This window comes from Electrophorus electricus, chromosome 4, assembly GCF_041902795.1.
Source record: "Electrophorus electricus isolate QZ-2024a chromosome 4, ASM4190279v1, whole genome shotgun sequence".
NCBI lineage: Eukaryota > Metazoa > Chordata > Actinopteri > Gymnotiformes > Gymnotidae > Electrophorus > Electrophorus electricus.
This window is the reverse complement of record NC_137500.1, coordinates 32108161-32134624: the sequence shown is the minus strand read 5'-3', so window position 1 is coordinate 32134624 and position 26464 is coordinate 32108161. Positions and strand designations below refer to the sequence as shown.

The window sequence follows — 26464 nt, the reverse complement described above, 5'->3', positions numbered from 1 at the left end:
ATCCTCTTGCTCAGATGATCTCTACAGGCTCAGTTGCTGTCTCTGCGATACCTTTTTACTAGCAGCTTTTCACTAGAAATGGGAAACTTTGGCAGCAATTAAAAAAAGATCATATATTTATGCTACCATATGATCGTATAAAAGATCATATATTTGTTACCATATGATCGTATAAATGATCATATATTTACGCTACCATATGATCGTATAAATGATCATATATTTACGCTACCATATGATCGTATAAATGATCTTATATTTACGCTACCATATGATCGTATAAATGATCTTATATTTACGTTAATATATTTATGTTTTGTAATACTTTCTCTTGTCCTTATCATTTATCTGTTTTAATGTTAGCAAGAGATTTAATATGATAATCGCACGAGAGGTCCTGGGTTCAAATCCCGGACGAGCTCCCAGTAACAATTGGGGGCTCGTCCTCTGTTTCTCCTCTGGTTCTGTTTGCCTGTTCCTTTTAGGGTGTTTTTGGTGTGCCACTCTCTCTCTGGTGCTGTTGTTTGTTTGGTTCTGGCTGGTGTTTTCTTTTTCTTTTTTTTTTTTTTCTTTTTTTTTTGTGTGTGTGTGTGTGGGTGGGGGTGTTTGTGCTGTTTGTACTGGCTATTGTGTGCTATGGCTGCCACATTTGATTTGTCTGTTTTTTCCATTTGTCCGTCTTTTGAGCAGTTAGACTGTTGTCGAAAGGCAGAGCTCTGCGAATAGGAGGGAGATTAAAGGGCTAGAGGAGTCTTTCCTTGTTGCGGCTGGAGTTCTGCCAGAACAGGAGTTGTCTATTGGACCAGCTTAGAGTGTGGACATGGCAGAAGCTGTGGACGACCCTGTAGTCAGGCCACGCATGGATCTCAGGTTTTCTCCCAAGGTATCTTCCAGGGCAGACCCCATACTAGAATAAAAATTGAAGGGGTTGGAGCTGAAAATAAAAAAACAAGTACAAGAGGCTGAACTGCTATGTCTTTGGGCTCTACAGGTAGCGGCGGAAAGGGAGATGACACTTAAAAGGTTGAGTATGGGCTTGGAATAACCCATACCTCTTCCTCGGAAAGCTGTCTCTCCAGCGCCAGTAAGACCTGTACCTTCGGGTACACCAGTGCCTAAGCCCCATTCCCCTCGGGTTACCCCAGCTCCCTCCGATTCTGCCACTGGACGTTTGGTGTCAGTTGACGTTTTGATGTCAGTTGCCCTGGTCCTTACTTTTAGGGAACATGAAGTTGATGAATATTTCCCAGTGTTTGAGCAAATAGCATTGACTTTAGATTGGCCCAAGGAAGTATTGTCTCTCTTACTGCAGTGCAAGTTAGTTGGTAGGCCCCAAGATGTGTGTTCCTCCCTAACACTCGAGCAGATCCTAGATTACGACATTGTGAAAACAACTGTTCTCCCAGCATATGAACTAGTGCCAGATGCATACAGACAAAATTTCATACGCATAAAGAAAAACCCCAGCCAGCCATTTGTGGAATTTGCCAGGGAAAAGATTTTCTACTTGTTTTATTAGCGAAGTAGTGTACTGCTTGTAACATTACCACAATTGATTAATTTAAAGAGCTCATACTGGTTGAAGAATTCAAGAATTGTCTTCCTGTGAACATTGTAATATATTTAAATGAACAGAAAGTGTGTAACCTATCCGCTGCTTCTACATTTGCTAATGACTCACAGAACTGTTTTTAATCCACCCATTTCCTATAGTGAAGCTCCTCCCAGTTGTGCAACTCGCTCAAGGACTCCCTGAATTCTGATGCCCCTGTTTTGGCTGTTTCTGTTGAAACACTTCTACCGCCATGAGCATGGACACTGTCCTGCGCTTAAGCGCAAGAATGCCCGCTTACAAAAAAAAGGTAAGTGCTGTAAGCACTATATCCACAGATAAGTCTTCACTTCTTCTCCAAGATGCTGTGTTTCAGCCTTTTCGTTTTGAGGGATACGTTTCTCTTTTCAAGGCGGATGAAGACAAACAGCCCATCACTGTATTGTCAGTCATACTGTGATAGTTACGTGTTACTGCAAGGTGTTGAACTAGGAGTTCAAATGTGGAAATACTGTGTCATTGGCTGACACATTTATGAGTGATCCCTCTGTCCTCAAGCCTGCTATCTCAGCATCTGACAACGTGTGTATTGCTATTGATAAGCCTGTTCTGTCTAGCCCCATTTCGATAGAACCTCTAGATCAAGCTGTGTTGATGTCTGCAGAAAGGGCAGCCCAATCCCTTATGTGCTGTTTTGAGTTGGCTGAAGGAAAAACAGGCACCCCTGCTCAGCAACGGTGCTACTCTATTCAAGATGGGATATTAAAGAGAACCTGGTCTCTGTCTACTGTAAGTGAAGGGTGGGAGGCTGTCCTCCAAATAGTTGTCCCGACGCCACTTAGGTCTCGTGTTTTGTATTTGGCTCATGAACGCCTACTTTCTGGACAGTTAGGGGTTAGGAAACTGTACAGTGCATTTTGTCACATTTATTTTGGCCCTCTGTAAATAGCAACATAGTTCATTACTATCGTTCTTGTCACACTTGCCAAATGGTTGGAAAACCTAACCAAGTGATTCCTTCTGCTCCACTCTACCTCATACCAATTGTTGTTGAGACTTGCAAGAGATTGTTAGTAGATTGCATTGTATTGGGTAAAGGGAGTGACTGACAGTTTTGTTGTGTGTGTGATTTGTATGTGTCAGGAAGTTAGGAAAGTCTGTTATGTTTCTTTTGTTTGTGAGGCTTATTTAGTGTGTATTTTTCTTTCATTAGTATGGGTTCTGTTTATTGTTTTGGCCTGGGTCACTCCTGAAGACATTGCACCAGTAAGATTGTTTGTAAATAATATCCTCTGTAAAATACACCAAAAAGGAGACTTCTGTTTGTGCTTCTGTTTTGTTGCAATTTGCTTTTTACTTACATTCTGTTTTACATTTCTTTTTTCTTGTTATGGCCTCACAGCCTAGATGGGGTTGTAACGTGTGATCACACATCGTTTCCCAAAGGTGCTGTAGATAGCTGGGATTTCTAGTAATGGGGTGCTTTCTATGTTTTTGACTTAATAACAAAATAATGGCAATAATCATTACATTCAAGATTAACTTTGTTTTATTAAATACACTTAGCAAGATTGGTGTGGCTGTGCTTCTCATTGACAGTTTATATTTTTACTGACAAGGCCTAGATTAGTCTGTGTCAGTGAAGGATGCTGATGTGATTGGACAGCTACAGAATATGAACAGTGGCAGTAGCGATTTCAGAGAAACAAGCAGACATCATTCAGTACAGTTCCTAAAAAAGAAACTTGGATTAAAAAATGCATTTTGACAAATGAGACGATATTTCAAGGAGGTAAATAAGTGAGGAGGAATTTCAAGCTTCTTCCCCAGAAAGAAAATGTAAACAAAAGAAAATGGGGCTAAAAAAGATTAAGGAAACAAGATGAAGCAGGTTGTGTTGTTAACTAGGAAAAGCATTTGATGGACTGGTGTAGAGAACCTTCCAGACCTCGCTTGCTTTCCCCAGTGCCATGTCCACCGCATCCTGTCCTCACCAACAGATCCCATCGAACCCACCAGAATGCTAATGAGCCTCACCCGATCTTCATTTTCCCCTCCTCTAAGACTTCCTATTTATTTTAACTGTTGCCACCGTTATGTTGCTTACTCAGCCGGTATCCTGGTTATTTCCTGTGCTAGTTGCCGACCCCTGCCTGTGTTCTCCATCCTGCCTCTCCTCTCTCCTCTAGCCCTTTCCTTTGGGTTACTCTTCTGGTTGTCAAACTCTGCCTGTTCTCCCAACCCTACCACATACAGGACCCTTGGATACTTCCTACACTCAGCCTTCCTGGTGTCAGTTTGGATCGTTCGGATTACAAACAGGAACACAGTCTCTCTGTACACAGCCAAGAGATGCTGGGCTTGGAGCCAGACTCCCAAGTGCTCAGTACCCTGCTTGGCGGCGAATAGGTAGACGTGTCCGAAGTGGGTGTTGGAGCTGTGCTATCCCAAAGACAAGAAACGAAGCTGAGGTTATACCGCTGTGCATTCTACTCAAATAAACTCCAACTGGCTGAGAGAAACTATGATGTGGGACACCGGGAACTCCTTGCAACCAAATTGGCACTGGCACTGGAACAGTGAAGACAATGGCTTGAAGGAGCAGAACACCCATTTGAGGTTTTCATAGATTATAAGAATCTAGAATACCTCAAATCGGCAAAAACACTCAAACCAGGCGAGCTTTGTTCTTCTCTCAGTTTTGTTTTGCGGCTCAAAGAATCAAAAGGCTGAAGCCCCGTCTTGCCTGTGGAAGACGGAGGACAGCACTCAAGATTCAGCATGTATACTACCCAGTAGCTGCTTCTTGGCACTTATTAGGTGGGGCTTCATAGAAAATCTAGAAAGAGATGATCCTAGCCCAGAGGAACATCATCTTGGCAAACTGTACATACCTGCATTACTTAGAGGGACCCTTTTACAATGGGCCCCCATAACTTTGTGTAATGAACATCCTGGTATTACATGCACCGCATAGCTGCTTTCTAAAAAATGATGGTGGTCTTCTTTAAATAACGTTGTGTGAGATCATGCTTTGTCATGTGCAGTGTGCACAAGCTTGTAATCCACACACCATACCGCCAGAAGAACTTCAACCCCTACCTGTACCACATTGCCCACTGAGAACACTGAGAAATTGATTTCATCACAAATCTGGTGGTAATGGTAGTGGTCGACCAATTCTCTAAAACCTGTCATCTTATTCCCTTTCCCAGCTTGCTCACCAGGATGGAAACTGCTGAAGAAACTGCTGTTTACTTTTATAATTCACATATATGTCTTGCCTGAAGAGATTGTCTGACAGAAGTTCGCAATTCACTTCACGGGTGCGGAAACAGTTTTGTAGAAAATTTGATATATCTATGTCTCTCTCCTCAGGCCATCATCCTCAGTCCAGTGGTGAGATTTCTTCAGCAGTATGTTGGCTCCCAGTCAGAGTGGCTCTAATATCTCCCCTGGGCAGAGTATGCTCAGAACTCCCTAACTACCTCCTCTACACGGCTTACTCGCTTTTAGTGTGTGTATGGGTACCACCCCACTTTCTCCCATGGGAAGACGTTCCTACTGATATCCCAGCACTGGACCATTTCTTCCAAAACAGCTCACCGGAGTAGGGAGCAGCTCACGTCCAACTTAGAAGGAGTTGGCCAATAGACGTTATCATCCCACACTGGAATTTCATCCAGGACAAAGGGTCTGGGTGTCTACCTGTAATATGAGACTCGGGTTGCCTTGTAGGAGACTCAGCCGCTGCTATCTAGGGCCTTTCAAGGTGTGAACAGGTTAACCCTGTGTCGTGTAGGCTCCAGATGCCTTCACGATACTGCATGAATCCCACTCTACATGTCTCTTTACTTAAATCGGCAGTGTCTACCTCTACCAACTCCCGAGCTCTGGTGGAAGTTGACGGACAACCCATTTATGTCATATGGGAACCATTAGACTTTCACAGCCATAGAGGCAACCTTCAGTACTTCATGGACTGGGAGTGCTTTGGACCAGAAGAACAATTGTGAATCCTGGCTGGGGATATTTTGGACCCCTCTCTTACCGCTAATTTCCACAAATAGAAAATCCATTCAGATTGGCCAGGGCGGACCCAAAGGGTGTCAGGAGCTGCCTGTTAGGGAGGGGGTGTTACGATATGGCCCCTCCCCTCGAAGTCTTCATGTGTGCGTGTATTTGCATGGTCATGCCCTGTCGTGTTTCTCACTTGATCCTTGTTCTTCTGTGTCATCGTGCACGTATATAAAGTCTCTTATCTAGTCGTAGATGTTTTCTATGTTTAACCCCAATATCCTGCAAGCTATGTCTATGTGCTAATAAAAGTATGTCTCTGTTTTACTTAACTCATCCCTGCATCCTGCTCTGCCTCCTCAACGTTAACGGGGGGGAAATTTATTTATTTTACCCTCAGTCTCAGCCTCTTTGTAAAGTTTTGCCCCAGTTATGACGCTTACTGAGCCGGTATCCTGGTTATTTGCTGTGCTAGTTGCCGATCCCTGCCTGCCACACCCTACCGCATGACCCTTGGATACTTCCTACACTCAGCCTTATGGCGTCACTTTGTATCGTACAGATTTCAAACAGGAACACACTCTTGCTGTACAGGGCCAGAAGAAGCTGGGCTTATAGCCAGACACCCAAGTGCTCACTACCCTGCTTGGCGAGGAAAATAAAACCTGTTTCAACTGGATCTCCTCGAGCACTTACTTTCATTTCAACTGGACATTTCCTTCTCATGGCACTTTATCCTTAGCAGTTAGACTTTTAACAGTTTCTTTGTCCCCAACAAGGGACTGCCATAGCTTGCTGGCATTGTGTCAGCACTACGGTAGTTGAAGTGTCCAGTGGGTAGGGTTACTGGTCTCTGCGTGCATGATGGGTGGAGCACAGACAGCCTGAAGTGTCCAGTGGGTAAGGGTACTGGGCTCTGTGTGTATGGACTATGGACCATAGGCAGCTGTGACACTATTCCTGCATTCCTTGAAATGTGATAATATAATTTTTCTGATTATTTTAGTTTGAATGAGATAAACAGAATTACATTGTGGAATTAATTTAGCAAAATGCATTACCAGAGTGATGCACCAGTAAGTGATAGCAGCTTTTAAGAGAATAACAGTAACTAATGAGAGGTCATTTGAAGAGGAAACAGCTTTTTTTCCAATTACTCACATTCTCATTCAGACTCACTCTCATTTTCTCACTCAATCTCTCCCTCACACACGCGCACACACACACACACACACACACACACACACACACACAAAGCTCAGTCACACCCTCCTACACACACTCGTGGATAAGAAGCTTGTGCTGTAGCACTGACCATCATCCTTGCGGTCTGCAGGCTGTTGATCAGTCAGGACTAATGAAAACGACCTGTTTGTAGCCAGCAGGTCACGGGACACCTGCCCTGTGGTCCGCAGCCCAGAGATGCTCTTGTCAACTTCCTGCTCTTTCAGCCCTCCCACGTCCTCAAAACACTGCCCCTAGCAGAGCCTGGCAGTGAGCTGTCTGAAATTTTTTCTAATAACCTCACAAACTGCACTTAAAAACCCCCAAATCAGATCGGTCATGGATGAGATGCAGGCTGTCTCAGGACTTGGCACAATGGTGCTAGAGGCCCACTCGGAGATGAAGAGGGAACGCTTCCTCCAGCATAGGTTGCTGAGTGGGAGCGTTGACCACTTCCACAGTGGCTCCCTTAGGCAGCTTGGCCCAGGCAGACACCCGATAACTGGACACTCTGGTTACAGCCTTCCCTGGGTCATTACCCTGGGCTGGGGAGCAGTTCCGCTAGCCTGCGCAGGATCTCTCTGCGCTCCGCTGTGATAGCGGAGAGGGTTGGCGTTGTCCTTTTTTCATGCAGCTAGCAACGTGGTTTTAAATTTATGAGTGTTTTATGAGTCGAAAACCAAAAAGTGGCTTTTCTGAATTGTCTGCGCTCTCTATGAAGAGCTGCGGTTTGATTTCCACAGAAGTGGGGATTTTATTAGGTGGTTTGTCACTGACATTTGGCTGGTGTTTGTTTTGTGATATTCAACCAAACCGTTACAGTGTAACTGTACCATAATTACAGTGTGACAAACTTACATAATGGAAATTACATAATTCTTACATAATGGAAATCAATAACAAATCTAATAGAATATTTGTTTTTCTATTTTGTTATGTGCTGTGTTACACTTGAATTAATGATATAGTGTTGCAAAAAAATCTCACAGTGTAAAGATGGCAGAACAAGAGATAACAGTTCAGAGTCACTACTGAACACTGGTGGAAGGCTCGAACCTTTATATACTTGTATGTATGATTTATCACCTACATACTACCTTATAGCTTTCGTCCATTTTGTGGCTGCAGCAGGGGATTAAAGTAGTTCAACACTACATTCTCCTAATTTCAGAGGGTGCCCACGCATTTGCCACCATTTGTTAATTTGGTTGACAGAAATAAATGTGCCTGCATCATGGTGGGTGGAGTTGTGAAACAGGAATCATTTTTCGAGCGTGGTGTATTTGCATGTGGCGGCCGTGTGCTTCCCTGACAGGTATGCCCGAGGTTTCCTCATCCATAAATGTTCGACCGGGCTGCTCCCATGTTTGTCACTACAACGAGACTGGAACTGCTGTGTCGCTGGCTCAAGCTCGGCTTTTAAAGGACATGAGAGGAGTCAATCTGAGTCACTCTAGGTGCACCTAACCACACCTGATCATGTGATCAGTCTAGCCACACCTGCGGATCATGCGATCAGTCCAACCTCACCCGCTGATCATGTGATCAGTTTAACCACACCTGCTGATCATGTGATCAGTCCAACAGCACCCACTGATCATGTGATCAGTTTAACCACACCTGCTGATCATGTGATCAGTCCAACAGCACCCGCTGATCATGTGATCAGTTTAACCACACCTGCTGATCATGTGATCAGTCCAACCGCACCCGCTGATCATGTGATCAGTTTAACCACACCTGCTGATCATGTGATCAGTCCAACAGCACCCGCTGATCATGTGTTCAGTCTATATCAATGTCTTTTTGTAATTGTGCCTAGCTGTGCATGTGCTGGTCATGAAATTAGCAAACACCATTTCTGCCACACCCACACCTGCCTGCACAGCCTTGAAAACAAAGCCCATTATTTTGAAGATGAATTTGTGCTTCTGTTTGTCTTTGTGGGCCATGGCACAGGATCCAGCCAACAGTGCCCAAACCTATGACAAACTTACACAGACTGAGTGGCTGAGATTCTGAGAGCGAACCTGCTTTTTATGGATCAGAAGCTGTCAGTGATCCCACTCGTGATTCCCGATCTCACCTCATAATTGCTGACTCTAGTGTTACACTCCACCAGACGACAGAGAATTTTACATTGAAATGTGATCCCTGTTGATAAAGTGGCCCCATTCCTAGACATCCCATAGACTTTTGTTGTTTTCTTTGTTCAAACACACCTGGTTCTGTCCAACAAACTGATTGACAAGCACCCAAACGGCAGGAAAAACACTAAGCGTGTAGCGTAAGAGGCTCTCTAGGAGCGGAAAGTGTTATCAGCTCTGACCTCAATGTGACAGGAACTCAGATCCTGGTCTCTTCCCAACAGTTTTCTGATTTCACAGTTGGCACAGCTGCCTGCCTCCATGGGTGGGTGTTAATCTCAAGTTTCTGCACCAGCCGGGGGTGTGGCCTTAAGCAGTCTGAGGCGTGCTGGGATACAGAATTGCATCCACCTCCTTACTCCACTGTGCAATGTTGGCAAGACTTTGCTTTGATTTTAGATTTTTTTTAGGCCCAAACACTATTTCAGAGCTACTTGTATTGAGTAGACCATCTTTAAAAAATCTCCTCACTGCTTCTTTTATAATAGTGATGAATATTGTAATGGCTTTCATAATTACAATGTGAACTCATGTTGTAATGCGTTAAATGGTACGTCATATATTCATGTGACTGTTGTGCCAATAAGTATCTTACTGTTGGGTTTGATAGTGGTGGGAGTGTTAGTGTTGGGCGTGTTAATATTTGTTGTGTTAGTTCTTTGTGTGTTAGTGGTGGGTGAGTTACTGGAGGGTGTGTCAGTAAGTTATGTGTTAGTGTTGGGTCTGTTAGTGGTGGGCGTGTTAGTGGGTTATGTATTAGTGGTGGATGTGTTAGTGGGTTATGTGTTTGTGGTGTGTGTGTGTGGTGGGTGTGTTAGTGACAGGTGTGTTAGTGGGTTATGTGTTAGTGTTGGGTGTCTTAGTGTTGGGTGTGTTAGTGGTGGGTGTTTTAGTGTTAGGTGTGTTATGTGGGTTATGTGTTAGTGGTGGATGTGTGAGTGGGTTATATGTTAGTGTTGGGTGTTTGTGGTGGGTGTGTTAGTGACAGGTGTGTTAGTGGGTTATGTGTTAGTGTTGGGTGTGTTGGTGGTGGGTGTTTTAGTGTTGGGTGTGTTAGTGGTGGATGTGTTTGTGGTATGTGTGTGTTATGTGGGTTATGTGTTAGTGTTGGGTGTGTTAGTGTTGGGTGTGTTAGTGGTGGGTGTTTTAGTGTTGGGTGTGTTATGTGGGTTATGTGTTAGTGGTGGATGTGTGAGTGGGTTATATGTTAGTGTTGGGTGTTTGTGGTGGTTGTGTTAGTGTTGGGTGTGTCAGTGTTGGGTGTGTTAGTTTTAAATGTGTTTGTGTTGAGTGTGTGGGTTATATGTTAGTGGGTTATGTGTTTGTAGTCAATCTGTGAGTGGGTTATATGTTAGTGTTGGGTGTGTTAGTGGTGGGTGTGTCAGTGTTGAGAGTGTTTGTGCTACAGCCATGTTCAACTGTATTTTAATTTCCATTTGAACATGGAGCTCAACATGGAATCACTTTTGTTGATAAAACTCAAAACTTTACACACTATAAAATACAATTGCTTTATTAAAATATATTGTTAAATACAAAGTTTTGTGTAAGGCTGTTGGCCATTTATTTCTCCTACTCATACATCATTATTTCAACATCAATACAGTGATGTTAATTATCATGGATTTGCATAATGTCTAATCTAATTGCTTTATAACCATTTTCCCTTTGTGATTTGCATGTTTATTAGTTTGCCTCAGATCAAATGTTTCACTTCATAAATACCTCAGGAGGGACCACCAGGGGTTTTCTAAGGCAGACGTTGTCAGATTTTCAGTCTGCTAAGCAGCACAGCAGAAACGTGTTAGCCCTCTGGTTCTGGCTTCACACCCAATTGATGCCACAGGTGTCTGTGGTCACGAGCCCAAGGAACCAAAACTGGTGCTGCTTTCTTGAGTGGGAGGGATGGCAGTATTCTGTCTCCTGTCAATCAGGGCCACACTAGCCAATCGTGGGCGTCTTGGATGAGGAGAGATGGTGCTTTTCCCTGAATGTGCAGCTGTCCTGTGTCATAGCATGTGCTTGGCTCGGAGGAAGCATATACTTGCATGCACCCTCCCTGGTGTGTAGCTGTCATCTGACACAGCACACATAGCTAGCTGGTGGGTGGGAATTGGCATAATGACTAAAGCTGTGGAAAAAAAATCTTCAACTCTGCTCCTGGAGATATATGACCCTGTAGAATCATGCTTCAGTCCCTGGTGTGACACACCTGATCCAGGTGAGAGTTCAGGTCAGGTTATAGCCCAGGTGATAGCTGAGGTCAGGTGATAGGTCAGGGGATAGCCCAGGTGATAGCTCAGGTCAGGCGATAGTACAGGTCAGGTGAGAGCTCAGGTCAGGTGATAGCCCAGGTGAGAGCTCAGGTCAGGTGATAGCTCAGGTCAGGCGATAGTACAGGTCAGGTGAGAGCTCAGGTCAGGTGATAGCCCAGGTGAGAGCTCAGGTCAGGTGATAGCTCAGGTCAGGTAATAGCCGAGGTGATAGGTCAGGTCAGGTGATAGTCTGGGTGAAAGCTCAGGTCAGGTTATAGCTCAGGTCAGGTGATAGCCCAGGTGATAGCACAGGTCAGGTGATAACCCAGGTGATAGCTCAGGTCTTTCTAGTGACCTTCTGAATGTTACACTAAGGAGTGAGATACTGAAATTGAGCTTAAATACATTAATAATATGGAAAAACCTCATTAGGTTTTTCCAATGAAAAGAATCTTAAATTCATGTATCAAGATATTTTCACTTATTATGATGTCATTTCTCTGAGATTTCATCTATGTTTTACTACACTTTGAAGGGATCTGAAGTTGTCACTGCAGCCCAGACAAGCAAGCAAACAAATATATAGTCTTTTCAATATGCAAAGCTGCGTTACTGTTTTCTGTGTTTTCTGTTAAATTAAAAAATCCCCAAACCAGGAACCCTTTAAGTTTGTATTTTCAGCAACATAAACCACTAGACTATCAATCAGATGAACCAGGTGAACATAACCCACTGTCAGGTGTTGAGTACATGTATGAAAGAGCTAGTGTAGGGCTAATACTTTTGTAGTCTGTGATTAAACAATAAGTGGATATTACTGCTGTGTTAAAATTGGAGGACTTTTTATTTGTAGGAACTATATAGCATCAGGTTAAAGGAATACTTTAAACCACATTAAACTTCAAAAACATAATTTATTCAGCATATAGAGCATGTTGTGGTGTTTATTTTTTGTAATTGCATTTTCCTGATTAACATGTTTATTATTTCCTGTACAAAATACGTGCGCCACAAAATATTTTAGCATCAGTGATAAAATAGACCAGTGGAATTCTATTTTCAACTGAAAACGATGAGTCTTTTATAGGAGACCTAGTCTGCAGTGTGACTCATGCACAGCAAGTGAGCAGAATAAAACTGACAGGGAATTGTTGAGGAGAGATAACCACGAGGGGGGGAACACACTCACACACTCACATTTGAACAACACTAACCTAAACAAAAGGAAAATGTCTCCTAAAACAAAACACATGCACATAAGTTGATTGAAAAGTAACACATAAAAAAAAGTGAATTCGAACTAAATAAAGGAAAGCGGAGAGTTGCACCGCATCCTGGGAATCCTTGGTGTGCACCTCGCCAGCTGAAGCCACTGTGTCCACGGCGGTTGCCAGGTTATACACACAACCCCTCTGACCTTAAACCCCTCTTCATCACCACACACAGAACTGCCCTTGGTTGTCAACATAAACACCCTCTATCATATGCAGTATACACAAATATTTAGAACCAAACCAAACTCAACAAATAAACCAGTGAAAAAATAAGAAGGACAGCACATGTCTCTTCGCGGGATGTAACCAATGACAGAAGCTCTCCAAAAAGGTTATTTGCCCTATTTTTTCATACATGCGTCCAACCTTCCAAACTGTTTATATTTCATATTTTCGCTTGCCACTCTTGCCATCTTGGTAGCCCACTCTTGGACTGAAGAACCCCCCCCCCCCACTCCCATCTTCTGAGAAGAACCTGACCCAACTTCTAATACAGCGGTGTGAAAAGGTGTTTGCCCCCTCCCTGATATCTTATTTTTTTGCATGTTTGTCAGACTTAAATGTTTCAGATCATCAAACAAATGTAAATATTAGACAAAGATAACGCAAGTAAACACAAAATGCAGTTTTTAAATGAAGATTTTTATTATTAAGGGGGAAAAAATCCAAACCTACATGGCCCTGTGTGAAAAAGCGATTAAAACATAAATTAACTGGTTTATCACATCTTTAGAAAGATGAGTACAATTTCTCTAGCCACACCCAGGCCTGATTACTGCCACACCTGTTCTCAATCAAGAAATCACTTAAATAGGACCTTCCTGACAAAGTGAAGTAGACCAAAAGATCCTCAAAAGCTAGACAACATGCTGTGATCCAAAGAAATTCAGGAATAAATGAACTACAAAGTAACTGAGATCTTTCAGTCTGGAAAAGGTTATAAAGCCATTTCTAAAGCTTTGGGACTCCAGCAAACCACAGTGAGAGCCATTATCCACAAATTGCAAAAACATGGAACAGTGGTGAACCTTCCCGGGAGTGGCCGATCGACCAAAATTACCCCAGGAGCGTAGCGATGACTCATCCAAGAGGTCACAGAAGACCCCACAGCAACATCCAAAGAACTGCAGGCCTCACTTGCCTCAGTTAAGGTCAGTGTTCATGACTCCACCGTAAGAAAGAGGCTGGGAGAAAATGGCCTGCATGGCAGAGTTCCAAGACGAAAACCACTGCTGAGAAAAAAGAACATAAAGGCTCGCCTCAGTTTTGCCAGAAAACACCTTGGTGATCCCCACGACTTTTGGGAAAATGCTCTGTGGACTAACGAGACAAAAGTTTAACTTTTTGGAAGGTGTGTGTCCCATTACGTCTGTAAAAGTAACACAGCATTTCAGAAAGGGAACATCATACCACCAGTAAAATATGGTGATGGTAGTGGGATGGTCTGTGGCTGCTTCAGGACCTGGAAGACTTGATGTGATAAATGGAACCATGAATTCTGCTGTCTACCAAAAAAATCCTGAAGGAGAATGTCCAGCCATCTGTTTGTGACCTCAAGCTGAAGCGCACTTGGGTTCTGCAGCAGGACGATGATCCAAAACACACCAGCAAGTCCACCTCTGAATGGCTTAAACAAAATGAAGACTTGAGTGGCCTGGTCAAAGTCCTGACCTGAATACGATTGAGATGCTGTGCATGACCTTCATGCTGGAAAACCCTCCAATGTGGCCGAATTACAACAATTCTGTAAAAATGAGTGGGCCAGAATTCCTCCACAGTGCTGTAAAAGACTCATTGCCAGTTATTGCAAATGCTTGATTGCAGTTGTTGCTGCTAAGGGTGGCCCAACTAGTTATTAGGTTTGGGGCAATCACTTTTTCATACAGGGCCATGTATGTTTGTATTTTTTTTCCCCTTAATAATAAACTGTCATTTAAAAACTGTTCTTTGTCTAATATTTAAATTTGTTTGAGGATCTGAAACATTTAAGTGTGACAAACAAACATACAAAAAAATATCAGGAAGGGGGCAAACACTTTTTCACACCACTGTATGTCTCCTTCCATTAAAACTGAGCCATCACCTAAAACAAATCATCACCAGGCTCGTGATATACTGAGGTGTAGTCAGGGTCGTGTACCATTTCAAATAAATCTGTTATGCTCTCAAACCATCTGAAGTGCAAAATAGTAACTTCCACAGGAGGGGAATGGATGAGAAAAATTTGGAAATGCAAATTTGGGAATGCAGTTCGTTTTGTCATAGACAAATTAAGAGCCACCCATCCATTAAACTCACAAGAGGTTTTATGTAATAAGTGACAGACGACTCCGTGTGCATTTCATATCCTGCAATTTCCTTTTATAAAGAGCAAAACATTACTCATTTTCTCCTGCTATTTCATATGCAAAGCTCCAGAAAATCCTGCATTGAGCTCATCAGGCCCAGGTGCCTTATGACCAGGCAAGGTACTAATCACCTCTGTAAGTTCCTTCTCAGTTATGCCGCATTTATGTATGAGTTATGTCTCTTAGTTCTTCTGTCAGTTTAGGTAGACCTAATGGCTCTTAAAAAGGGTGAATCAGTAGAGGAAGTTGTTAAATATCAATGGAAAGATTATTTAAAAATCTTATTGATTCCTGCAATTGTAGTAAATACATCACCATTCAGCAGCTAAGAGCAGGAATGGTGGTAGCGACTCTGTTTTACGTACCTGGCAAGTGGCTTCCTGCATTATAGCCTGAGTGAAAATAAGTTTGTCTTGCCCTGATGTCATGCTACCCATTTCCCCAGTTCACTACAACTCCCAACGTTCTGTTCACCACCCAGAGGAAAACCCAACAAATCAAAGCCAGTTCACAAGATTATCACTGGATTATTGGCTACACCTGTTTCTCTTAGACTCAGTATATTTAAACCCACCATGTCCACGTTCTCTTTGGGAAGTATTGCCATTAGTGTTTACTGTGCATGCCAAGCGTTATTATCCTGACTGCCTGTGTGTGTCTTGCTGTTTTTGTTTCTGTATTTTTCTCTTCAGTTCTTTGCTTTTGGTTTTGTCTGCCTGGTTCTGATTGTCTGTTGAATTTCTAACTGGGCTGACCATCTACCTGTTTGCTGTGATCCCTGGCTTTATCCTACTGGTTCTGACCCTTGCCTGTGTACCAATTATTGTTCTGAATGAGCCTGTTCGTATTAAACCTACACCTCTTTTTACATGCGAGCATCTGAATTTGTCTGCAATGTTACACCTAATTCAGTTCAACCTTCTGGGTTACTGTAGTGTTGTACTGGTATTTTAAGTGAGTCAGTTGTCCTCGACTGTCATGTGACATGTGTCATGCCCCTTCAGCTCTGTTCCCACATGTTTAATTTTACTGTTCAATCCTAACGATGCTTTTCTTCTTGTGCTTTAACCCTTTTATAAAACAAATATTGGATACTGTGTCTCATAATACCACCCAAAAGGGCCTGCCATGTCGTGTAGATGATCCAGAGGGCCGGTTAGTCTTTACGTGATCTTTTAGCTCTGTTCTTAACAACTCTATATTTGCTGGTTCCTGTAACAATGGTGAGTTCAGACACCATCTGCAAAAACATCAACTTGGACAGTAAGTCAACAGATCTAAACACTCACAGATCGGAAATGAAGATATTCTCTATAACACGTCCCAAAGTGCAGGAAATAAGACATTTGGACATAAGAAAACAAGGAAAGTGTTGTGAGGTGCAAGCCAGGTCCATGAGACGCTTCACATCTGAAAATCTAAATCTCTCCTAGAATACATTTTATGCACTGATGTGGTAAAAGTATAATCCAGACGGATTCAGGATTATCATAATATCTAATGACTACTGGCTAATCCCGGATTATTACAAACTCTGCACTGTAAGCGAGGTCTAGTAGTCTTACACATTGCAGCACCATTATGGTCAAGAACGGGTCCGTTAATAAAATGAAATTCACCACCCTCCCCCAAAACAGTGTCATGGTTCCAGGCAGTTTGCAACATCTCCTTCAAGATCTACACAAGATCATCTCCATTAGGTGTAAAGGCAATAAATAGGTTTTTGTCCCTGGATTTCCATCAGTGCAATAATAACTCTACCTGAGTTATGTTTAATTTGTTTGAGTCATTTAAATTGTTTCCTAGTCAGTGTATTGACTCCTTGCATTTAGTACAACTCTCACTGAAAGACATGTGTCCAGTTTATCCCTCTGACCCCTACAGAGCTTTTCAGACTCCTCTGAAAGAAATATGTTTCTTCTAAGAACTCTACGTCATGCTCGTTGCTCTTATAAATCGTCATAACCTTTTCCGTCTTGATAGGATTTCCCAGTGCACTGACATTTGAAGTGGACAGACGCACAAAATTCAATTTACATGACAAATCTGCCTAAAAATTAATGTAACAGCCATTCACTAGGAGCATAGCAGTCACAGAGCAACAATGACTAAACCCAATAACCCCCAAATACAAAACAAAACAACACAAAAAGATGACTAAACACAAGAGTCCCCCAAATACAAAACAAAACAACACAAAAATATGACTAAACCAAATAACCCCCCATATACAAAAAAACAACACAAAAAGATGACTAAACCCAATAGCCCCCAAATACAAAACAGAACAACACAAAAAGATGACTAAACCCAATAGCCCCCATATGCAAAACAAAACAACAAAAAGATGACTAAACCCAATAATCCCCAAATACAAAACAGAACAACACAAAAAGATGACTAAAGACTATAACCGCCAAATACAAAACAAAACACAAAAAGAACACAAAACACTTGAACCTGACCTTTGCACATTTTAGTCCCACTAAAACCCACCCTAAGGAAACCCACTGTAGTCCAGCCAAGAAACAAACATCCCTCCAACGACTCACGCCATAGCGTCTTTGAAGGCTGTGACCTTCCGAGGGCATGCTAAAGTCTTTACTTCCTCTTCAGTGTGGATTTTCAGTTTAGGTGATGCTCACCTTCAGTTTGTGCAGTTTTTCTTTGAGTGTTTCACGCTGTGTTGCCTTGAACATGTCCAGAAGGAGCGTTATCTTGTTATCTGTTGACTGATGACTCCGTGTGCACGTTCTATGTTGCAATTTCCTTCTACATTAAGCAATTCCGGAATCAGTTCTTCCAAAAATATTGCTGCGTCTCCTCCTTCTTTGCCCTCGGGAATTCCAATTCCAATGAAACAAACCTCTAATTTTCCCCCAAGCAGGTGGACATCTGTCCTGCCAGCTGGCGGATTAGTCTGATGCGCCGTCTCTGCTGTTTGGAGCAGCTCCTTCTTGACCTCATCTTTTCTTGTGATTGATCTGGAGAGTTTAGGCTTCAACGATGCAGTGGTGTGATGCATTTCAGCCTGATGCTGCATATTGCTGGAGATCTTCTCAGTTCTATATTCATTAGTGTTGGGTACATTAAAATTACTCAGTCCTGTATTCATTAGTGTTGGGTACATTACCATTACTCAGTCCTGTATTCATTAGTGTTGGGTACATTACCATTACTCAGTCCTGTATTCATTAGTGTTGGGTACATTACCATTATTCAGTCCTGTGTTCATTAGTGTTGGGTATATTATCATTACTCAGTTCTGTATTCATTAGTGTTGGGTACATTACCATTATTCAGTCCTGTGTTCATTAGTGTTGGGTATATTATCATTACTCAGTTCTGTATTCATTAGTGTTGGGTACATTACCATTATTCAGTCCTGTGTTCATTAGTGTTGGGTACATTACCAATATCCTAATTTTATGTATTGTTACATCTCCACCGGCCAATGACTTCAAATGTTTTGACATCTTTTTCCATCCACACTGTTTCTCTACCACATAGCTCAGTAAGTGCCCTGGTCATATATATGTAAAGGGTGAAGGAAGCATTGCAGAGCTCACTAATCTGCAGACGTCTCTGCATTGTATCATGTGTAATTGGTTTTAAGGTTGCAAACTAAAATTAGTGCTTAAATTATCTCTTGGTATTATGCCCTGTGGAACTGTATGGAAAACATTTCACAAATACATCTGAAAACCATTTTAATATCCTATGAAGGCTGATTAAAATCTGTTCTTTAAAGTGTTGTACATTTACCAATGCTTCTGTCCTGTCCAGTGTCTGCACAACCACTAGGGTCATTAGATTTTCATCATTAAAGGGGTAACCTTGTCTTAACCCAATGGTAACATGGTTTTTCCTGTCTCTAGAGGAGAAATTCATTGCATTTTATTTTTACCCTTGAAAGGATTTGCAGCTGGTGTCCAAGAGAATCTGTTTTTCTGCTTCTCCATGGCAACGTGAAAACATGTTCTCACAGGCCTTGCTTACAACATGATGAGCAGATCAGATTTCCAGCTGAAGGTTTGCCATACCAGGGCACACTCCCCTCTCCTCCAGTCTCTACTCTCTTCCTGTGCTTGCCCTGTTCTCATTCTAGTCTCCCCTCTCCTCCTGTTCTCCCCTGTTCTCTTTCTGGTCTCCCATCTTTTCCTGTTCTCCCCTGTTCTCATTCTAGTCTCCCCTCTCCTCCTGTTCTCCCCTGTTCTCATTCTAGTCTCCCCTCTCCTCCTGTTCTCCCCTGTTCTCATTCTAGTCTCCCCTCTCCTCCTGTTCTCCCCTGTTCTCATTCTAGTCTCCCCTCTCCTCCTGTTCTCCCCCTGTTCTCATTCGTCTCCTGTTCCACTCTCTCCTCTCAGTTCTCATCCTCTGTCTCCTCTTTTCTTTGTCTATCGATAGTTAATTGCTAAGATTAAATCACAGACATTTCTTGTCAAATACAAGGATAGGAATTCTGGCTCCTACCCTGGTAAATGTGCACGGCTGTTACTGTGTCTGCCCACGTTGCTTTGTTAAAGACAGAAAGCTCTGAGCGCTCTGTCCGTTTGATTTGAGATAGTGAACTTTATAAAATGGCTTAAACTAGACAAATGACATGCACACAGATATCACAGATGCAACCAAACTCATCTCTAATCTTCCAAAGAATGAGCATGGATTATGATGGGTGAGGAATTATCATGGGAGATTTTTTTTTCTTCATTCATAGGAGTGGCGTTATGAGAAAAGGTGTGTGTGTGTGTGTGTGTGTGTGTGTGTGTTAATGTCAGCTGTAGTGCCGTGCCCCTTCGCTGTGCAATGATCTTTTTGTGACTTTTGCAAATTCCTGCAAATGAATTTTCAGTCACAGGACGCTGACGCAGTAACAGTTGTGTGTGTGTGTCATATTGAAGTTCGAAGAGTGTGTTTCCTGACTTCATTGCACTGGCCTTCACAGCGATGTGTCTGTATCTTCAGTGCTGATTGGTGGAGGGAGCGGCTCGCCGTCACTTGTTAAAGAAAGCAGACCTCATCATGGGTTGGCCACAGTTGTTTGTGTGGATGCGAAGTGAAATTTTAATGTAAGAAATCTCAGCCACACCTGCGCTTGATGTTGGTGATGAAGCGGTAGGGGTCTCCATCCCTACATCTCTCCTCCTCTCCCTCGCTCTCTCTCCCTCTTACCCTCTCGCTCTCCCCCTCGCTCTCTCCTTCTCTCTCTCCTTCTCTCTCTCTCCCTCTCTATTTCTCTGTCTCCCTCTTTCTCTCTCCCGTTCACACATGCTTTCACTTCTAAACAAACATTCAATCTCTTTCTCATTCCCTCTATCTCACATACATGCGGCTGTGTACTGATTCTCTCTCTCTCTCTCTCTCTCTCTCTCTCTGTCTGTCACTGTTTTCTATCTGGTTTCCTGCCATGTTGCAGAGCTGTATTTGTAGATGGCAGTCTAACTGTCGATAAGCATTGTCATTGCTCTTGGTACTCTAGGGGAGTTTGCCAAATACATCTCTATGGCAACCAATAAAACTCAATGATCTTCACTGAATCATAAATGAGTCTGTAATAGTTATGTCCACCCAACAGCTGCATTATACACACACCAGCACTTACACTCACTGGCCTTTGACTTCAGTAGTTTTCTCTGCTCTTGTCTCTCTCTCTCTCTCTCTCTCTCTCTCTCTCTCTCTCTCGCTCTCTCGCTCTCTCCCTCACCCCCACTCCTGTGTCAACCCAAAGACTTATCCAAGAAAAGCGACACTACTCTCCCAGGGGGTCAGGCAGGCCATGCTTTGACCTATGCCCTGTGTTCTCAGGCTGGACTCAAACCCTAGCAGTGCCATATGCTGACCTGGTGAACGTGCTTGATTAGGGTGTTTCTCTGGCCAGTATCCAACGGCTGATGAGCTGAAAGGCGCACCCGCTTTGGGAGAATGTACGGTCATGTGATCACGGAAAGGATCTGGAAATACTGGAGATTAAAGACAACTAAACTGGAAATGCTGCAATGCATGAAATTGTGTGTGTGTGGGTGTGTGTGGGGGGGGGGATAGATAGAGAGAGAGAGAGGGAGAGAGAGAGAGGGAGAGAGCCCTAGTAATAGGATGGAGTTTTAATCATAGAGTTATTTTATATGTTTTTGAATTTGCCCTTCCGAAGTTTCAAGCCTGCAGAAATTTCATTTGCATATGAATAAATTCCACAGCCACACGCCAACGGAGGCCAAGAATTAGAATTAGAAACCTGAGGATAGTTCATCATCCTTCTCCTCTGGAAGAAAACAGGACATTTCTAGGTGCTACAGACATCTGAGCACTTTCAAACACCCACATGGTTACAGTTACCCACAACGATTTTAATTTTAATTATGTTTCATTTTAATTTCTCTGGCACGAGATGCCCACTGTTGAATTTCACATTTATTTGTGTCCGTACTGATAAGTGAACACTACACTTGTAAATTCAACACTGAAGGTGTGATCTTCAGTACAGAATATCGTGCTGCGTAACAGGACAGGGTTATTTAATGAAAAGTGTTACATGGAGACAAGTACAAACTGACGTTTGGTGTATATGACATTGCTGCTTACTTTTTGAAATATCCCGAGTGTCCCGCATTTCTCCGCAGGCGAGTCCCTGTGTCCCCTGCATGTGCGGCCGCCCGTGTCCCGTTCTGCGTGGAACAGGTGCGACATGATGGGGGTCCGAGCACCGGGACATGCGAGAAAGGATGTGGCTGTGGCCAAAGACCCCAGGATTAGGTACGAACTCCCCACAGCACCACCTGCCTCTAGTGAAAAGGCGTGACACGCCAGTCAATGTGCACATTCTCGCCTAACCAAGGTCAATTTTTTTTATAGGCTACACGGTGATTCACACACCAGTCTTCTGGCTCTCTGGAGCCCAGTCACTTTCACACGCACCATATAATGTTTTGAGCACGATGGCAGTGACCAGGGAAATTCTGACTTTAAGTGTGATATATTTTCCTTTTTTTTATTGCTATGCACAGTGCCATGTTGGACAAAATCTCTCCGAGTCAGTGGTACTGAGGGATGCGTGCTTGAGCAGGGAGTGCGCACTGCCATTTAGCTCTGAAAACAACAGTATGTACCGTGCCGTGGCTTCGCCGCTGTGGAACTCGACGGGTAGTCATAGCAACATAGCTGACTGAAGCATGTCCTTTTCACAGTGGAAAGAAAAGATGTGTGACGTGGAAGATGCATGCGAGAGTTGAATGAGTGTATACTCGTGCAAGTGTTCAAAGTGCTTTTTTGAAGGGCCACAACTTTGACATCCAAGGACGCTGAGCAGAATATCACACGCGCCTGCTGTGTTGATCATATATTTTATTTAAGTAATAAGTCTGATAGTTATTTTAAATTCATGCACATGCTTAAATTTATACACATGTTGATAATCTGGAATTCTAAATAAATCTAATAAATCCATGAAAAGATGCCAAGAACAGAGATCTGACCTTTGACTTAGGAAACAGTTTGGAAGGTCTGGGTCCTTATTGCAGTGCTGTGATAAATGTCCAGAACTGCAGTAAAAAATAAAATCAGTGGAAGAATAACAGCATGGTGGTAACTGGCAGTAGTGTCAGAACCTGTTTCATCCTTCTGTGTGTGTGTGTGTGTGTGTGTGTGAGTGAAATAGTGCCCTACTCTTTGTGTTCTTACACAGATCCCTGTGCATGACTCACTCAGATTGCTAATGTGAATGCTTAGAAATCGGGATAATTGGACTATGCCACATTCAAGGACCATTGAAAAAGATCTATCATCCAATTATATTCCGATATCAACTGTTTTTATAGAGGCGGGGGTGGACGTACTGGGAGACCTGCTGGAGCTAATTGTCCATTAGTGAAACATCTGAAATAATTTGTGGGTAATGACAGGTCGTTACAGGTTTTACCTGCAAAGAGGTATTAGCTTTCACGCAAGACTTATTTCCTGACTTTAAAAAGCAAAAGACAGGAAGAAATGGAATTGGGGAGTGAAAAAGATAGATGGATATACAGAGAGATAGAGAGAGAGAAAGCCCTTCACTCTGTTCTTCTCCTGTCCAGGACTTGCCTACCGTGTTACAAGCAGAATTACATCATCAGATTGATGATTAAAGCTGAGTTCGCTGAGTGTTGTTTGTGTAGATGCTCCCAGGTGCTGTGAGTGCTAGAAGACCTCAGCTCCCACCTCAGCCTGCTAACACGGGCCAAACTGGGCAGATGGGACCGCCCTGTCCCACCCAACCTTCACCAAGGCTTTGGACTTTATTAATAACTACATGACGTGAAATAAAAGCAGCAGTCCGTTGCCACGGCAACACGTCAGATGAAGTGTTTAATCACATGAGAGGCATACAGGCGGGATACATGAACAAAGTGGCTTTGTGAAGGCAAACTCCACCCTCAGACCGTTACACAGCCTTCTCCACCTCAGACCGTCATTCTGCCTTCTCCACCCTCATACCGTTATTCTGCCTTCTCCACCCTCAGACCGTTACACTGCCTTCTCCACCCTCAGACTGTTACACTGCCTTCTCCACCTCAGACTGTTACTCTGCCTTCTCCACCCTTAGACTGTTACTCTGCCGTCTCCACCCTCAGACTGTTACTCTGCCTTCTCATGGTGCATTCATGCAGATTTGCTAATTTTGGGATTTTGCATAATCTTATGATTTCTTCTGAGTGTCATGTGGGAGGATGATAAATGCAGTGGATGTGGTTTGGAGCTGAAACGTATAATTGGACGTTTAGGAGTGAGATCGATAGGACTGATGGGAATGATGGATCCATTTTTCCTTCCATGTCTGTCGACACAGCATGGGTTCTGCACTGAGGAATGTTCGCTGTGCATTAGTGTTCTGTGTGTGCCCTGCCATTTATCCGTACTGATTTAGCTTTGACGTTTCTGTGTGTGACAGTCCTCCTTCACACAGTTGTCCGCAAATGCCCCCCCCACACATACATGAGATTCCTAGCATTTGTTTTTCACTTACTCCCGGCTCTACTGATGTATCCATGGTGACAGTCTCTGGCCTCTGCGTTAGCAGGTCCAGGTAAAGACGCATCACCAGTCTTGTTTTGCGAGCCTTGGCCGGTAACACTAGATGTGTTTGTCTGGGGCTTAGATCCTAAACTAAGTGTAAAACAAGAGAAAAGCTTGTGTGAGGTGTCTGTTAGCACTGACGCTCAGTCCATACCGAGTGAGGGACGGAACAGTGTGGGGTCTCCGCGTCTGGCAACAGATCCATAGCGTCCCTTTTCCCAGTCAGTCTCCAGTTACACAGAGGTCAGCTAGTTTGTCACAGTAGCAGCCAAACGGTTGCAGCAAATATTCAGTTTATTATATGTGATTAGAAAAAACAGGACTGATCTGGAGATTACAGAAACTAACCACTGATAAAGGGAGGCTAACGCAATCTGTGCAAAAGATTTCCACCCTACAGACTTCAGAAACTCTAAAGACTTACTGTACACCTCCAATCTTTTGCAGATGGGTGTAAAACATTTATCATGAATTAGTAAGTTACATCTGTCTCCAGACCTGAATAGTTTCTGTCAGTAAATGTGATAACCCAACCACACTACGGGATGTGAAGAACCCTTGCGGGTATCGGAAGCAGCACAAAATTATTAAAATGAAAAAAAGTGTTTCAGATATTAATATTCAGAAAAGCAACAGTCAAAGTGAAATGCACTCCATATGGGAAATCATTTCTCCTGCTTTAGCACTCCCACAACAGCACAATCAGGGTTGTGTATGATGTGAGCAACATCCATCAGAGGCATTCGGTGCGTCCTCGTCCAGAGGGTTTAAAGCATGGTGCCGTGGGGTGGATTTCCGGGAGCACTGGGGGTAAATACTGTCAGAATGTTTGGTGCTTAAAACTCAATTGAATTAAGGGGGAGGGTTATAGAGGGCCCACCCCCATGGAGCTGCGACAAAGACCCGTGTCTCTACAGCCCAGGGAAGCTCTGACGTCAATGCCAGGGGTCCATCAGCGCGCTGGGGGAAGGTGCGGGGATGGGGGATGGGGGTGCAGTAGTAAACCACCAAATTGTGTTCATTACTTACCTCTGACTGGATGGACGGATGCTGTTCACTGCAGAGCTGGAAGGTTCAGCCAAGGCTTAAGAGCTTATGGTTTAATGCCCCTTCTGTTAGTGAGCATGGATGCCCAGGCGACACACAGGGGCATCACGCGTGCGGTGGAGCCCGGGCCAGGTGTGGCCCAATGTTGACATACGTGTGGTTCTGTAACGGGACCTGCTCCATTACGCCAGCGGTGAGCAGAGCCCCTGAGACAGCACAGAGCCCAAACAGCCCTGCAGACACCTGAGGATCAGCTCCGAGTTTGTGAAGAAAGAGAGTAGGAAGCATATCTACACTTATTGTGTGTGTGTGTGTGTGTGTGTCTGTGTGTGTGTGTGTGCGTGCATGTGTGTGAGCATGTGAGTGTGTGTGTGCCTGCATGCATGTTTGTGTGTGTGAGTGTGTGTGCGTGTATATGTGTATGCGTGCGTGTGTGTGTGTGTGAAATCTGCCCTAATGCCTCAGTCAGCCCTGATTCACAGCTTTAACAAATGACAAAAGCAGACAGCTAGATTAGACAAAGGTAGAGGTAAAAGGGCAAAGGTCACACATCGCTCAGGTGATTATCACCATAGCGATAAGCACATCACATTTGGGGCTTTTGTTCATTTGGGGAAAGTTACTTCTGCACATCAGGGCAACAATAAAAAAAAAATCTAATAGCACTGGCAGGAGTTTCGGGCTTCCAGACGAGGCTGCTAGTCCTCTGTCAACCGCCATGCTGTTCTCAGTCCTGAACGCTCCTACCACAGCAACCACAGCAGGAACCGAGCTGAAGACTGCCTTATCCGCCACTTAAAATGGATTTGACTGTTGACGCGAGACAAGCTCACCTTTAGAATGTAAACACACGCGAGCGCTCAAGCTCCTCGGGCTCCTAACCCTGCCTGCATCATCACACGACCCTCCTGGGCGTTCGGCTCCCCAGCTAATGCCCGTTATCTGCAGGCACATTCACTGTGTGAAGGGTTTCAAGATCGCACTGTGTTGCATTTGCATTTACAGACCGTAAATGCAATGCACCGTGTTCCAGTGTGTGAGTAAGTTCAGTTTTATTTGTAGGGGAATTTGCCTTGGTGCTACTATTGCACATCCCAGAAGTGTTTACAGTTGATAGTCCTGTTCGTAGGAGAACTGCCTCAGATAGAACAACTGATAGAGTTGATGTTTGCGCTCTCTCTCTCGCTCCCCGCCTCTCTCCCTCCCTGGCTGTCTCTTCATTCTTTTACAGCAATAATCAGCCCCTGCAAAGCCATTTGTGTAACCAGGCAATTCGTGTGTTTCCGTGGCAACGTCTCTCATCAATCACCGTTTTAGAACAGAAAGTGAATATGAATGTTTGGCTTGCGCTGCGGCTCGTGCGATAATGGCGCCTTGGCTTTATGCTTTTCTCTGTTTATTAAAATCTCAAGCGGGCTAATTTATGCCTTCATTAAGCTCTATCTCCGCAAAACAAACGCTAACGCAACGTTCCACAAAGGCAACAGAAACGGAGATCCTGCCATTGTTTTTCTCCTTGTCTTCAGTGTTTCAACAATGCATCCGTCATCTCCGA

At 43.6% G+C, this 26464-nt stretch overlaps 1 protein-coding gene across 1 annotated transcript in view; it reads left to right on the top strand.

Moving 5' to 3' along the window:
• Positions 1-26464, top strand: part of pde1a (phosphodiesterase 1A, calmodulin-dependent) — a 79617-nt gene that overhangs the window by 7413 nt on the left and 45740 nt on the right. Inside the window, exon 2 of the mRNA XM_081713320.1 lies at positions 21435-21567. Within this exon, the coding sequence (XP_081569446.1) occupies positions 21435-21567 (133 nt within the window). The remainder of the gene's footprint in view (positions 1-21434; positions 21568-26464) is intronic.